The sequence below is a fragment of the Leptodactylus fuscus genome, chromosome 7 (assembly GCF_031893055.1).
Source record: "Leptodactylus fuscus isolate aLepFus1 chromosome 7, aLepFus1.hap2, whole genome shotgun sequence".
NCBI classification, from domain to species: Eukaryota; Metazoa; Chordata; class Amphibia; order Anura; family Leptodactylidae; genus Leptodactylus; species Leptodactylus fuscus.
This window is the reverse complement of record NC_134271.1, coordinates 111,034,881-111,049,228: the sequence shown is the minus strand read 5'-3', so window position 1 is coordinate 111,049,228 and position 14,348 is coordinate 111,034,881. Positions and strand designations below refer to the sequence as shown.

The following is a 14,348-nucleotide window of genomic DNA, read 5'->3' as shown; positions in this document are numbered from 1 at the left end:
GGCGAGAACATCTGGTTCACCTGGCGCAGCTCACACGGACTCATGTAGCGACAAACAGTGTTCCTGCAAACCATCTAAACAAACATTACACCCAGCTCTTCCATGTAATGCCTGAAGCTAAACTGCCTCCCTCAGTAAATAAATATTCTGCGCCTACAACATAAAGGGGAGACATTTCACCTTTTCTACACTCCGGCAGCTGTCTACCAGAACACCAAATCCCGGAGTCAGCTTTCAATAGCTCAGGAGTAAATATAGGGCTTGGTAAAAAGACGACACAAGCAAAACCACAGGAAAGAGAGTCCTTGTCGTGACCCGTACTTGGGAGGAGGCCTGAAGTGAAAAAAATAAAAGATTATATAGATAGTTCCTGGCCCGAGGGGGTTCACAGAACCCACAACACCTGGTGTAGGAATGCCAAGCCCGACAGCCACAGACGTAAAGAAACTGGGAAGAGAAATAAAGTGTTTTATCAAAGACGAATCATAAGAGCCGTCATGGGGCTGTGAGCAGAAAAAGACATACATCAAATATCTTCAATCAAAATATGGAATATTTCCACGGAGCAAACTTTCCATGGGATTCCCAAGAGTCTTGAGCCAAGACATGGTTCATATTACTGACACAGGACAATCCTGACTACAGACACTGGGCTATTACAGCAAGAGATATTAAAATGGAATCAGGACTTCTCCACAGACAAAAGATCTGCAATATACTCGTATACTGCGCAGCATGTCCTAAATCTGCAAAATAGACTGTATAAAGGGAGGCAGGGCCTTATGACTGGTATGCCTTGGTGACCAGGTATCGCCACATGCCCTCATGCATTCAGGTTGTTAGTTGTTCCCATCCAAGACTGTATGCATGGAGTCCGGCTGTCACTGACTGCATGACGCGCCATGTCTCTTGGCAGAAGCAGTCACAGACCACTCCTACTGGACTGAGAATCCATTGCAGATCTCAGCAGGTTACCTTATGTTTGCAAAAGACACAGCAAGCTAAAAAAGGCTGTTGGCATTGGCTGTTAGCAAATAGATTTCCTCAAGCAAAGGCTGTATCACAGGAGCAAACAAGAGGCGATGACATGAGATGGGCTCTGATGACTATGGAAGCAAGGACCAGGGGAGGGGTAAGGGGCACCATTTTCCAATGGAGAGAGATGGGAAGACACTACTGATCATCAAGGAGGGCTGTATTCTAACTACAACTGGCGGGAGGAACTAGGGATGTGGAACAAAAAGTAAACTGAAGCGTCCCGAAACGCTGTAATAAGGTTAACTTCCATGAAAATAAAAATAAATAAAAAACACAAACACAAAACACACAAAACAGTGGCAAATACTATACCAAAGAAAACACACCACCCCCTCCTTGTTCCTTCCCCCCTCAGCAAACCAGCGATGGCAACCTTTGGTCCTCCTCCTCTCTGTTTACTTGCAGCCTGCATGTGACCATTGCAGCCAGACAATAACTTTAGTGGTCACAAGCCATACTACTGGCACCGCGATCATCAGCCATCATCGCATGTTTATAGAACATACATTTTTAGAATTTTTTTTATGGAGAACTTCAAAAACCCATTTAAAGAAGATTATATGTAATCCATGTTCACTAGAAAAAGTATATAAGACAACTGTGCTGATTCATTATGGCTTTGATGTCAGTTTCTGGCATACAAGGCATAAAAGTCACCATTTATGTTGCACAAAATATTGTGACTTTCTGTTTTGAGCCCCGCTCACGTAAAAAGTGGGTGGAATGGTGTGGGAATCAAGACACAGGTGGAGGTGGAGCGTTACAACAGAGCCAAATTGTGTCAAAATTATTAAAGAGAACCTTTCATGTCCTCAGGCACATGCGGTTTTATATACCGCTAGAAAGCAGACAGTGTGCTGAATTCAGTGCACGGTCAGCTTTCCCATTATGTGTCTGGGGACAGGAGAGATCAGTGCCATTATAACGGAAACTATCACAGCCCACTGTCAGAAGGGCGCGCCTGACAGTCTAGCTGGGCTGTGAGGAAAGCGCCCCCTGACAGTACTCATCCATAGCCCTGTACTGCCAGAGAGAGTGTTCCTTACCACTCAGCGATGACAATAAGATGTGAGGAACACAGACAGTGTGCCGATATCTCCAGCCCTGGAGCACATAACGCGAAAGCCGACAATGTGCTGAATTCAGTGCACTGTCGGCTTTCTAGCGGTATATAAAACCGCATGTGCCCGAGGACATGAATGGTCCTCATTAAATGGAGCCTATCACTGCCCCCAGCTACTTTAGACCGCAACCATAGTGCTGCAGATGCTCTTAGCAGAATAAAATGCCTTTATGTTTCTTATAAGATTGGCCGCAATATTTTCAAGGGTTAATGAAAATTGGTCCAAAAGTTTGAAGTGTCACAAATATGTCAACTGGATTATCATTAGGTCACTACCCAATATCACCCATTTACCACAAATGAAACCTGCCCACAGATAAACCTTGGCAACTGCGCTATAAGCATCAACTTACCCAGCTGGATATGCAACAAGGCCGGTCTTTGGATCACAGGAGAGACTTCGTCCAGCTGACACCGTGATACCCAGGACCTTCTCCAATGTCACCTGTCATAGAAAAATCAAAGCTGTAATCTCAGAACATACTGACAGCTGTAGTACTGGTGGGAGAAAAGTCCACACACTTCACAACAAAGAATCACTGTTCCCGGGTTACAACGTACAAGTCCCAGCATCTGTTCACAGAACCAATACGGCTGACTCCATTTAAAGACCTGAGGTTTCATAGTATAAATGTCTTCTCCTTGGTGCATAAAAAGGAAGGCTTATTATTACATAGCGCAAGTTTCTGCACAACGCTACAGCGAAAGACACAGCATTTTATACAAACAGGCTACAGTAACAGAGAGGGCTTCGACCTCAAGCGTCTTACTACATGACATGCCAACAATCGGACCACAACAGCTCACAGTCTACATTTTACTACGTTTTGATCCTTATATAAAAGTATATAAAGAAGTATAAATAGACATATACAGATGTAGCAGAGTTAACCTGAACTTCAGCAATTGGATAAACTGGTTCAGTGTAATATATGATCACAATAATAATAATAATAATAAATACATTATTTATATAGCGCCAACATATTCCGCAGCGCTGTACAATTTGTAGGGTTCAAATACAGACAGAAAGATACATTACAAAGAAAGTCATTTCACACAATGGGACTGAGGGCCCTGCTCGCAAGAGCTTACAATCTATGAGGTGACACGAGGTAGCAGGGGTCGCCTTGCTTATACAGGGGGTCAGATAATTCTGTAATAGAGGTTACTGTCATTACACAAACATACAACTTTATGAGCCGTCACTAGTGGTGTCCTTTAACATGTGGATGGAGCTTGGACCTATAAAGTTAGCCTGAGATGGCATCATATCATGTGGGGAAATGTAGGCGTGGGGACAGAGGAGGGTTACATTTTGGGGATTCTAATTAGAGTACGGAAGGGTTTACGTTAGACATTGTGATAGGCCTGTCTGAAAAGATGTGTCTTTAGTTTGCGCTTGAACCTGTAGAAATTGGGAGTTAATCTGATTGTCCGGGGTAGAGCATTCCAGAGAAGTGGTGCAACTCGGGAGAAGTCTTGTATATGAGCGTGGGAGGTTCTGATAATAGAGGATGTAAGTGTTAGGTCATTGAGTGAACGGATCATATAAAAATAACAAAAAAACAATAGTAATCCATCATGCTTCACCACTAATAAGATTGTATACATAGTGATGGAAATTATACAATGGAGCCAGTGTAGGAGTATACAGGCAGAGAAAATCTGCATTGTGGAAGTGTGAACGTTGAACAAACAAAAATTTAATATACAAGTGAAAACTTAATTTTTCGATATTTTTTGCCTTAATAAAGGGATTTGCACGCATAAGCGTTACACCCATCTGCTAGCGGGCAGATTTAAGACTACATCTTATAGCCTGATCGTGAGGCTTATCATTTATGCACAAAGTAAAAGAAAGAAAACAAAAAGATAAAAACCTCACTAGTATTAACAAGTCCAGCGCTCGGAGTACAGATTCCCCTTCAATCTGATCATCACACCTCCTGGACAAGCTCCAGACTACAACACCCCATGTTACTTTGGCATCTCCATCATAAATAATACTGTCGTATGCCTTAGGACAGATGTAGTCATGTCAATGTTCTCTGCAACCACAGGGAACAGTGCACTGAAGACTCCCAAGTTTTTTTTATATTTCACTTGGACTTCGGCATTCCCTCAAGAATTTTACTTCATGAGTTTTACTTCCTTGAGCTGAAAACCACTTTACATATTTGGAAGGGAGGTGTAATGCTGACCCCTATCTGAATGTGAACATACCAGCCACAAGAAATGTGACACACTATGGAGCATTCCATGCATACGAACATGTGAAACTACCATGTCTAAGATGATGGAGCATCAGGGGTTGACAACAGTGCCTTGTTGTGCAGAGACCCAGGGGTCATTCATAACCAGGGATTCCCTGGTCTCAACCATTTGCATTTGTCTCCTTAAACTTTCTAAGTATCCTACAAGGCAAAGTGTGCATAAAACTGGAGAGAAGGTCCTGTCTAAAAGAAGAAATGATTTTTTTTTTTTTTTTTTTTTTTTTTTTTTTACAAAATTTTACTGTTTTTACTACCAATTATATTTTTGTACATCTGATCCATCCTCACTCACTATGGGGATTTACAACATGACATTAGGTATGAGGGGGCATGGTCTGCACTTGCAAAATCATTAGACATCTTCAAAAGATTCAAGTGCACGACCAAGTACAGAACTTGGTAGTCAGTACTCTAGCCCAAACAAGCTATTAGGTGTATGCCAAAAAATGGCTATTGTACTAAATATATAGCTTATCACCAAAACAAACGTGTAATAAAGTGTCTGACAGGTGGGCGCCCAACCGATGGGATACCCACCAATCACGAGAAGCGGCAGAATGGTGCCCCATGTATGCGTAAGGCTATGTTCACATCTGGCAATGCCATAGAGTTAACCAGCGAGCATGTCCATCTCGCCACTACATTAACAGTGGATAGCGGACCCTCATTCTTGTGATTCTCTCTTTGGGCCCTACCAGCCAAACACTGAGGATAGATGGGAAGTTGGAGAAAATAAGGCTGCTTATTTCCAGATACAATACCAAGCCTTTACACAAGTTCTAAGTGGTATTGCAACTTAGTCATATTCAGTTCAATGGAGCCAAACTGCAATAACTGACTGACCCAGATGTGGCGCCATTCGTTGAAGCAAACAGCCATGGTTTTTGATTCCTCAAATGATTTTAATGGACTGTCAGTGTGTGTGAGGACACCCCTCTTAGGGAAATGGTAAAACCCAGTTGTCAATTTAGGGAAAAATGAACAGAGGAATGCAACAACCATATCCAGAAGAAAAATAAATAAATAAATAAATAAATAAAGCACTCCGTAAATTATTTTATGGATATTACATCCCAGACATGTCAGATGTGGCGACAGATTCTGTTCTAGCATGTTCACTACATCAACCCATAGAGCAGCTTATGTAACATGGCTGATATCTGAAAATCTACAGATCTGGTTCTGCTAGTGGAAAGGAACAAAGCTGGAGGAGAACAGAAATCATTTTGCCAACTGAGGAATCCCTTTCGAGTTTACTCAGCTTTTTTTTGGGGGGAAGCAATGTGATCTCCAGCTGTGCATACTCCAGAAGACAGCTGCTGTGATCTCCATCTTCCTTCAGAGGTCATCTACATGCTGAAAGGGTCAGGATTACTTAATGCCTGTATTTATCTATCTGGAGCCATCACTGAGTTCTCTTAGCAGGCCTTATATACTACGATCCCTGGTCTGTGCCGACAAGGAGGAGACATTGTACTCAAAAAACTTGTTTGATGTAGATCTAACCAAACACAGGATAAACCCAAAAGGATGGAAGTTAAATCCTTCTGTTATACATTTCCTTCCTTTTGTGGAGTGCATTAAATACTGCATGTGTGAATCAAGTCAAAGTCCATTGGGGGAAAGCATGTCACACTGAGAAATACATGGCCACAAAAACATGTTAAAAATCTAAATTTTGTTTTCCCCTCAAGCAAAGAGTAAGGCTAGGTATGCGCATAAATGAGAAACCGCCATCAACAGAATCAGCGATAGGTCAACAGGTATCTTATGTATGACTGGCATTAAAGGGGCATTTTGGGACTAGGTTATTGATGAGCTGTCCTTAGGCTAGGTCATAAATATCAGATTATTGGGAATCTCACACCTGGCACACCTGTTTAGCTGTTTGAAGACCCCATGGTGTTCAGAGGAGTGTTGCAGCCCCTGGACTGTGAATGAAACACCATATTATATACAGTAATGTATAATGGCTGTGTACTTGGAACAACAGCCGCTCAGTCTCATCCAAATAAATGGGACTGAGCTACAATACCATGTGACTAATGAGCATGATTTTCACTGGCCCAGACACCACTGCTCAAACAGCTGATCCACTGGGATGTCGGGTGTCTTAAGGTTATAGGTTATCAATATGACAACATGAAAACATGCTAAGGTCTCATTGAGGAAATACAGCATTTTTGACTGCCGTATGAATGCAAAAACAAAACGCCATGTTTTGCCTGGATTTCACTACATGAGGCCTTAGCCTTAAAGACAATTCTTACTCTTGTGCCCATTACTAGGCATCAGTCACCCACACTAGCCATTGAGATGCCCTCCTTCTGGGAAGATGAAAGATGGAACACTAAGAACTTAGGACACTTTGTATTCAAGAAGCCCACGGCCTACATGTAACTATTCGCATGAACTGAAGACTGCTTTTACTTTCTAGCCAAATCATTGTGCTCACTAGAAAAAGTTTTTACATAGTAAGTCTAAAATATCTAAAAATTACTACATATTAAAAAATAGAAATATTCTACTATCGGATAAAGTGAATACATAACAGACAAGAAATAGGGGACAAAAAAAAGCAAAAAACCTTTATTGTGTGGCTCCTAACAGAAACCTAGCTAAGTGATGATTGCCCAGTGAAGATGCCCTCAGATGGGCACAGTAGTAGGGGCGTGGGATTGGCGCCGAATCTAGGTCATGCCAATTAGTGCAATAAGCATTCAGGCCAAAATGTTTTATTGTTAATGCCGAACAAATCAGAAATCAGACTTGGGGCAGAAGACATGGATGTATTATTAATCTGTATAGAAAATGCATGAACTGCTGATAAAACGTTTCCACCAAGTTTCCAGACCGTACACATGCAATGTGCTAAAGCCACTTCGCACCTACAAGACGAATAGAGGAGAAGCAGATCTGCATTTACACCTGAACATTCAAGAACTGTATTGTCTATATACACCCGTCTATAAGAACGTTCCATACATGTCTAGTGCCTACGCGCGACTGCACAACGTGCCATTGCCTTTTAGCAGCTACAGGCATTATGGCCAAGTTTGGGGTTGAATTAGAAATTTAGAGCATTCTACATTTAACAGAACTGTAATTTATTTTTTTCTGTCTTTGTTTAGTGACGCACCATATGACTGTGAACACCTAGACTTAAAGGGGTTATCCACCTTCTCAAAACTGATGGCCCATACTTAAATAAAGCTACACATCAGCTGTTTGTCCAGGCTCTATGATAGGTCATCCATTTTGAAAAAGTAGATAACCCCTTCAAGGCTGAAATCCACATATACTCGAGTATAAACCTAGTTTTTCAGCACAGCTTTTGTGCTGAAAAAGCCCCCCTCGGCTTATACTCGAGTCAAGGGAAAAAAATTTTATTTATTTTTTTTTTTTTTTTTTTTTTGGGGGGGGGGGGGGGGGGTCTATGACCAGCCGCAATAGTAATGTATAGAATCTCCAATAAAATGGTGAAAAAAAAAAAAAAGCTTTAAAACAATATAATAAAAATAAAAGTTCTAAATCCCTCCTTTCCCTAGAATACATATAAAAGTAGAATATTACTGTGAAACAAACACATTAGGTATCCCTGTGTCCAAAAGCGCCCGGTCTACTGAATATAGGGTATCTGCAGTGCTCCTGTTCCATTGGCTATATTCAGCCAGACTGAATTCCAAGTGGGGAAAAAAATCCCAGTCCTCAAGCTCAGGGAAGGGGCAGACAGACAACCAAAACACCCCCTCCCCTTCCCCAGCACCTACTACACCCAAAAACTCCAACAATTTTAATTTTTGAAATTTTCCAGTAGCTGTTGCATTCCCCCCTCGGTTTATACTCGAGGCAATAAGTTTTCCCCGGTTGCTGTGGTAAAATTAGGGGCCTCGGCTTATACTCGAGTATATACGGTAATAAAAGTAGGCTGAACGCACCAATTTTATTAGGTATATGAGGGGGCCTCCAGATTCTCCTCTGTCAGAAGACGTTAAGGGAAAGAAAGACAGGGCATGATGAAGTTCAATGCTGGATCCTTTAGTACTTCTTAGAGATTAACTTGTCAAGGTTGATCCTTTGTTATCTCAGGAGATAAACCAACACCAGAGTTGTCTGGCAGAGACTCTCTCAAATTTCTCTATACGGAGAGGGCTGGGCAAATTTTCCACGCTCTAAAAACAAAGGGGTATGAACACAACTAACCTCCTGCACACAGCTGAATCCGGTTCAGAAAACCTGGGTTATATAATGGCTGTATTTCTTAGTCCAAACTCTTCCCAGAGATCTGGACGCCAAGCACCATAGGTACGTAGGACGGTAAGAGCTTGATAACTACCGTCATACAGTATGGGTCAGGCTAGGAAACGCTGCTGACATATCGACTGGATTTTCTGGATTGTATTGAGCTGTGTGCAGGAGGCCTGAGAATAAGAGTTAAATCTGTGTACATGTTATTTCATGCCGCTGCCCCCCTCCCCCAGCTACAATGTCCGAATGTGAAATCATGTGAGAATAAAAGCTTACAATTGGTGATAGCGTGTGATATTACACAGCAATTTTGCCTCTGTGGCTGGACAAGTTTTCAACCTCTCCATTGCATTGTGAGAATGTGACTTGTCTATATCCCATCCACTGCACTGCTACTGCGGATAGTCTGAGGCTACCCTGCCACAAGTACGTCATATGTGGCCCTAGTCTAAGGTGTATGTTCATACACAACAGATTGTTATCACACATTTATTTAACCATCCCTGCATATAACGGCAAAAAAGGAATTGGTCACAGAAATTTTCTACAATAAATCTTCTGCATCTGAATTCAACACGCATGTGGTGTTTTTCTAGCACAAGCTCTGCATCATGACAGCATGTAATGTATAAGGACACACAGAAAGCGCCCAATTTGCATAATCAATAACTAATTAGCATCTCATTAATGGCACAGTGTAATTTTGATTCTGCATTTGGAAAGGATAGTGTAAAGCCTTATTCACACAGTTATTAATTGCAGTCATCCCATGGATTCTAATGTAAATAACATGACGGATGCGGTCTTCCACCACGTCTCTTTTCTTTTGCACTCACGACTTTCTATCAGAAAATTTGCCTTCATCTTGTGACGGATGAGATCAATGGACATTACATAACTGTAGTGAAACTATCCTTTAACAACTGGCACATGATAAGTGAATAAGTGAGGGTCAGTTAGGTGATGCCCATTGAACCAAACATGAATTCCAAATTTAGAAGAACCACCCTCATATACAATCCTACCCACTGTAGAATGGCAGTCTGTGCTGGCTTACACACTGCATCTAGTCACAGACTAATACAAGGATACATACATCTGTTATACTATATGAATGTCATATTCACTAGTGCCAAGTCCAGAAACACTGCCGGGTTTGAGGGACGACAAGGCAGCAGTTGCAGAAATAGGCAGAAAAGTAAATGTACTGTTACACAAGGTGTGAACTATGTACACTCAGAATAGACAGCACATACTTTTTGCAATTTCTTCTTCATTTTCCGGAAGACCATAAGCTTTGGCATCCGCCTGTCTAAATTGGCACGATCAAACATCTTCTAGACCTTCGCATATAATAGAAAAGACTGATATGGCTACAGGGCTACATTCAGAAGGCTGCAGCAATGTTGTATAAGCCGGAGACTTCCACCTCACTGACGGTTGGAGTTCTAGAATATGGATAAATAAAGGTATGTGTATGGGCGAGTCATAAACACACAACAGCCATAGAAACCAGGCACATAGTCATAGACTCTGCACAGAAAGGCTGCTAGGACAGGGCAACACGGTGCCTCAGTGGTTAGCACTGTAGCCTTGCAGCGCTGCAGTCCTGGGTTCAAATCCTGCCAATGACATCTGCAAGGAGTTTGTATGTTCTCCCAGTGTTTGCATGGATTTCCTCCCATACGCCAAATACATACTTATAGGGAAAAATTTACATTGTGAGCCCTATATGGCTCACAATCTACATTTTAAAAAAAAGCTGCTACGACATCTAAAGCACTGTTCACACCATACTCACAGTGTGTATTTGACCAGAGGACAAGAGGAAAATGCATATCATGTGGTATATCAGGGTCTCCCCTGGGTGAGGTTTATATTGTATTTAGTGTCACATCTTGGAGCAAAGACAAGGGCAAAATTCAGTAGCACTTCTAATACAGCACTATATTGGAGTATATTCAAACAGGGGAATTTGGAGCGGATTTTGTGCCAAATTCTCCAAATTGTGCATAACATTAGCCTCTATTCATTTCAATGGGAGGCAGACAAGATTTATGGTGACAACTACCAAAGAAATAAAAGGGAGATGGAAACAGTGTTTAATCGCTACAGAATTTGATAGATTTATTAAAGTTGAAAAATTTTGCTTCTAAATTCCTGAAGCTGAATTTTTCAAGTCCTATAAACGTCGCCTTACTAGGGAGAGAACTACACTTGTATACTCATCAGTTTAGCCCTCAATGGACTTACAAGTAATATCAGATTTTTTGAACTTACTGGAAAGGACAGTCACCTACACCTCCAAAAGTAAAAGTATGCCAATAAGACACTCTCTTGGCATAGGTCTAGTCCCAAAAAAAGTGGTGTGTTAAGGTAATGAGGATAGAATGTCAAGGCTTGAGCCGCACACTGCAAAAATACTGCAGAATTTCCTACAGGGTAATACTCACCTGCAAGAACTTGTGCAGGCCCCCTGCAGTCTGCAACCTTTGCATTGCAATCTGCTTTGTAAACCTGCAGGAATAAATGACTTGCTGCATCTTTTACAGTCACAGAATGTAGATTAGATTTATTGAAACTACTCCACAATGCTGCTACTGTAGATCCCATCTAAAAACATCTACAACCCCACCGTTCCCATTCCTGTGCTTACCCAGATACCCGCTGCTCTCTACTTCTTGCTTCTCCCATCTGCATCTGTGCAGGACACAAGTGCAGCCAGAAAATGGCGCAGTGACTACTATTTCCTGTGTGTCAAGACAGGACCAAGAGGCAAAGATAGATAGATAGATAGATAGATAGATAGATAGATAGATAGATAGATAGATAGATAGATAGATAGATCTATCCATCCATCTAATCTCCTATCTATCTATCTATCTATCTATCTATCTGCTATGGAAAACATTTTAAAGGGTAAGTTCACATGGAAGAATTTGGCTAGAAATTTTCAGGGTTCTTCCACGTTATCTGCCTCAAAATCCGCTCCACATTCATCTGTGTGAACAGGCCCTAACAGTGCATTTCATACATACCAGGTAAGGAAAACCAAATAATGTCAAGCTGTTCGGCAGTGAAACTTCACCTCCTCTTCAACTCCACCCTGCCCAATTTTACAGAAAAATGCTGAGCTTTAGAAAGCAGAGGAAAAGGTATGAGAAATTCCACCCTTTTAAACACATAGGACAAAAAGCTGTACTGAACACATGTAAATTTAGATAAAATATAGCAATAATACCGCCTAAAAATAAGATTGAAAAAAAAAAAAGGAGCCGTTGGCTTTAGTTTCCCGCACGCCACAGAAACAAGCTACTACTGTACAAAAAGGAATCGGATATTTCCAAGAACGCACAAATCACTGGAAATATGCTCCTGGGACCTGGGGTTTATGGAGCAGCTCCAAAATATGAAATACCTTTACTATGCCACCTCTAACCCTTTCAGGACATAATAGGCTTAATGTTCTTCTTCCATCCCGAGCCGGCATAGCATACATACACCAAGCCCTAGAAATAAGGGGAACGCTCCTTCTCGGAGAATTCAGAAGACACAATTTAGACAGCTGAAAATGATCATACGGATGAGAGGTTTCATTTAGGACTTCCTTGTATTTCACGCCACTCGCACAGACTTTCAGATGTCTTTTTCCGAGGGAGTGCTTTATTTTAACAAAAGGAATTAGAGATGTAGATGTATAGAGGAAGGAATAAACCCCGCTGGAATGGCTCCACATGTGATGACCTATATCCATAACTCATGGTACATTTCATCAGTACACTGGACAGGAGGATATATTACAGCTGTAAAGGGTGAAATCTTTACTAGGAGAACATAATGAACAATTTATGGGACCAGGATGGCTTGAACTCGCCTGCTGCAAAGACACAGTAAAAACCGTTTTAGAAAGCAAATAGGGCAATAATTCTGGCATAATTTGTGTTAAAAAAAAAAAAAAAATAGTCAAGCTAAGGTCCCCTACATAGGGAGCCGCAGCCAAAAAAGCACTGTAGAAATTGGACACATTGGGCCCAAAAGCACTGGTATAGTTGTAGGGGCTGCAGCAGCACCCGAGCACATAAGACTATGGGCCCCAGAGGTCGCCCTCTTTACACTAAAGCGGATTAAACTTCTCTGATCTCCTTTCTGATTTCCACTGATGATCAGCATCATATGCACCATACATTTAGTATCCATGACCTCTGATGCACTGGAGGGAGAAGCTTTATGATACACAGCCGTTCACTGTCAGAAAGGAGAAAATTACTCATTGACTATATACTGACCAAAGGAGTATTTGGTCAGCATATAGTCAAGGAAAGATATCACACAAAAGGGGTCCAATTATTGTGTGTATGGCACCGACAGGGGATGTACTAGAAACATTTCTAGCTTAAAGGGGTTGGCCACTTTCAGATCAATATTGACAAACAAATGTACAATAAAAAGATATACAATTTTCCAATATACTTTCTGTATCAATTCCTCTCGCTTTTCTAGATTTGCTGTCATTCATTCTGTTACTTCTAGAGGATAAAACTCTGACCATTGTCATGTGATTTACGGTCATGTGATTTAAGAAGAGCTGGCCATACATGAGATATTCATCTGCCCATTAATGGCACATCCAGCTTATTCAGCTTAGTAGTAATGATCATTATGTTTTAACATATGTACGGTACATGAGTACAACATTAGCAGTGCCAACATCTCTTATTCAGTAGTAAGTCACTCGGGTGTGTCCTAATTGATGATGTAATGGCATGATCTAGATCTCTGGAAAACCACACTGGCAACAACCAGCGCATGTTGGAACATACAGGTAGGCACTCCCTACCAGGTCAAAAGGTTTGCAAATTACTACTACAGATAAAGCATTTCCTTCATATGGATGACGGGAAGGTGAACCATCACACAAAGCACTAACTGTAGGACCTGCACTTTTGTTGCAGTGTATGGAACCTGATTTTTAAAATTTTTTTAAATACATATATTATTCAGATGTCCATGTATTTATTAATTTACATAATTAGAACAATATGTAAATCAATAAGAAACAGATCTGAAAGTAAACAATACATATATACGATTCTTTAGGAGACATTGTAACAAGGAGATCCCTGGTTTTACTAAATTCTTTGTTTTACAATCCACATGGTCCCTGACGTATGAAGCAAAAAATAAAAAACTTGCTGTTGCCTGTTTATCTGGACATCCCTTCCGTTATATTTCCTTATATAACAATGGTCACAATACTGTGTAAATTCACAATAATTCACAATGGATTATAAAACGGAGGGTGCTCTGTACTGGCACCAAACAAGAATCGAAAAATTGGAGTCTATATTTCTATATTTTCAGTGTTTTATTTGCCCTACTTTCCATTCTTAGCCCTGAATATGTAAAAGATAAAAATACTGCAAATGTCAGCTAACACTATACTATTCTTTCCACAATGTAACAGTCTGATGGAAAAAAAAAAACTTAGCATCCCCTGGGAATGCATTGTTCTAGACAGGAAGGCATATCGCACAAGTCTATGTACCATGCCCCTGGACAGGCACCGCTATAGTGCCAGCATCATAAATACACAGGGTAGTGGCTTAGGTGAATAGTCACTATTCTGCCTATGAGCGGAGTTACTGTAGTGCTAACAGCAGTGG

General features: G+C 41.1%; 1 protein-coding gene across 6 annotated transcripts in view; it reads right to left on the bottom strand.

Moving 5' to 3' along the window:
* MAPKBP1 (mitogen-activated protein kinase binding protein 1) overlaps positions 1-14,348 on the bottom strand; it is a 113,170-nt gene that overhangs the window by 67,027 nt on the left and 31,795 nt on the right. For all 6 annotated transcript variants that reach the window (XM_075282809.1, XM_075282812.1, XM_075282811.1 and 3 more), the window contains exon 3: positions 2,515-2,606. In XM_075282809.1, the coding sequence (XP_075138910.1) occupies positions 2,515-2,606 (92 nt within the window). The remainder of the gene's footprint in view (positions 1-2,514; positions 2,607-14,348) is intronic.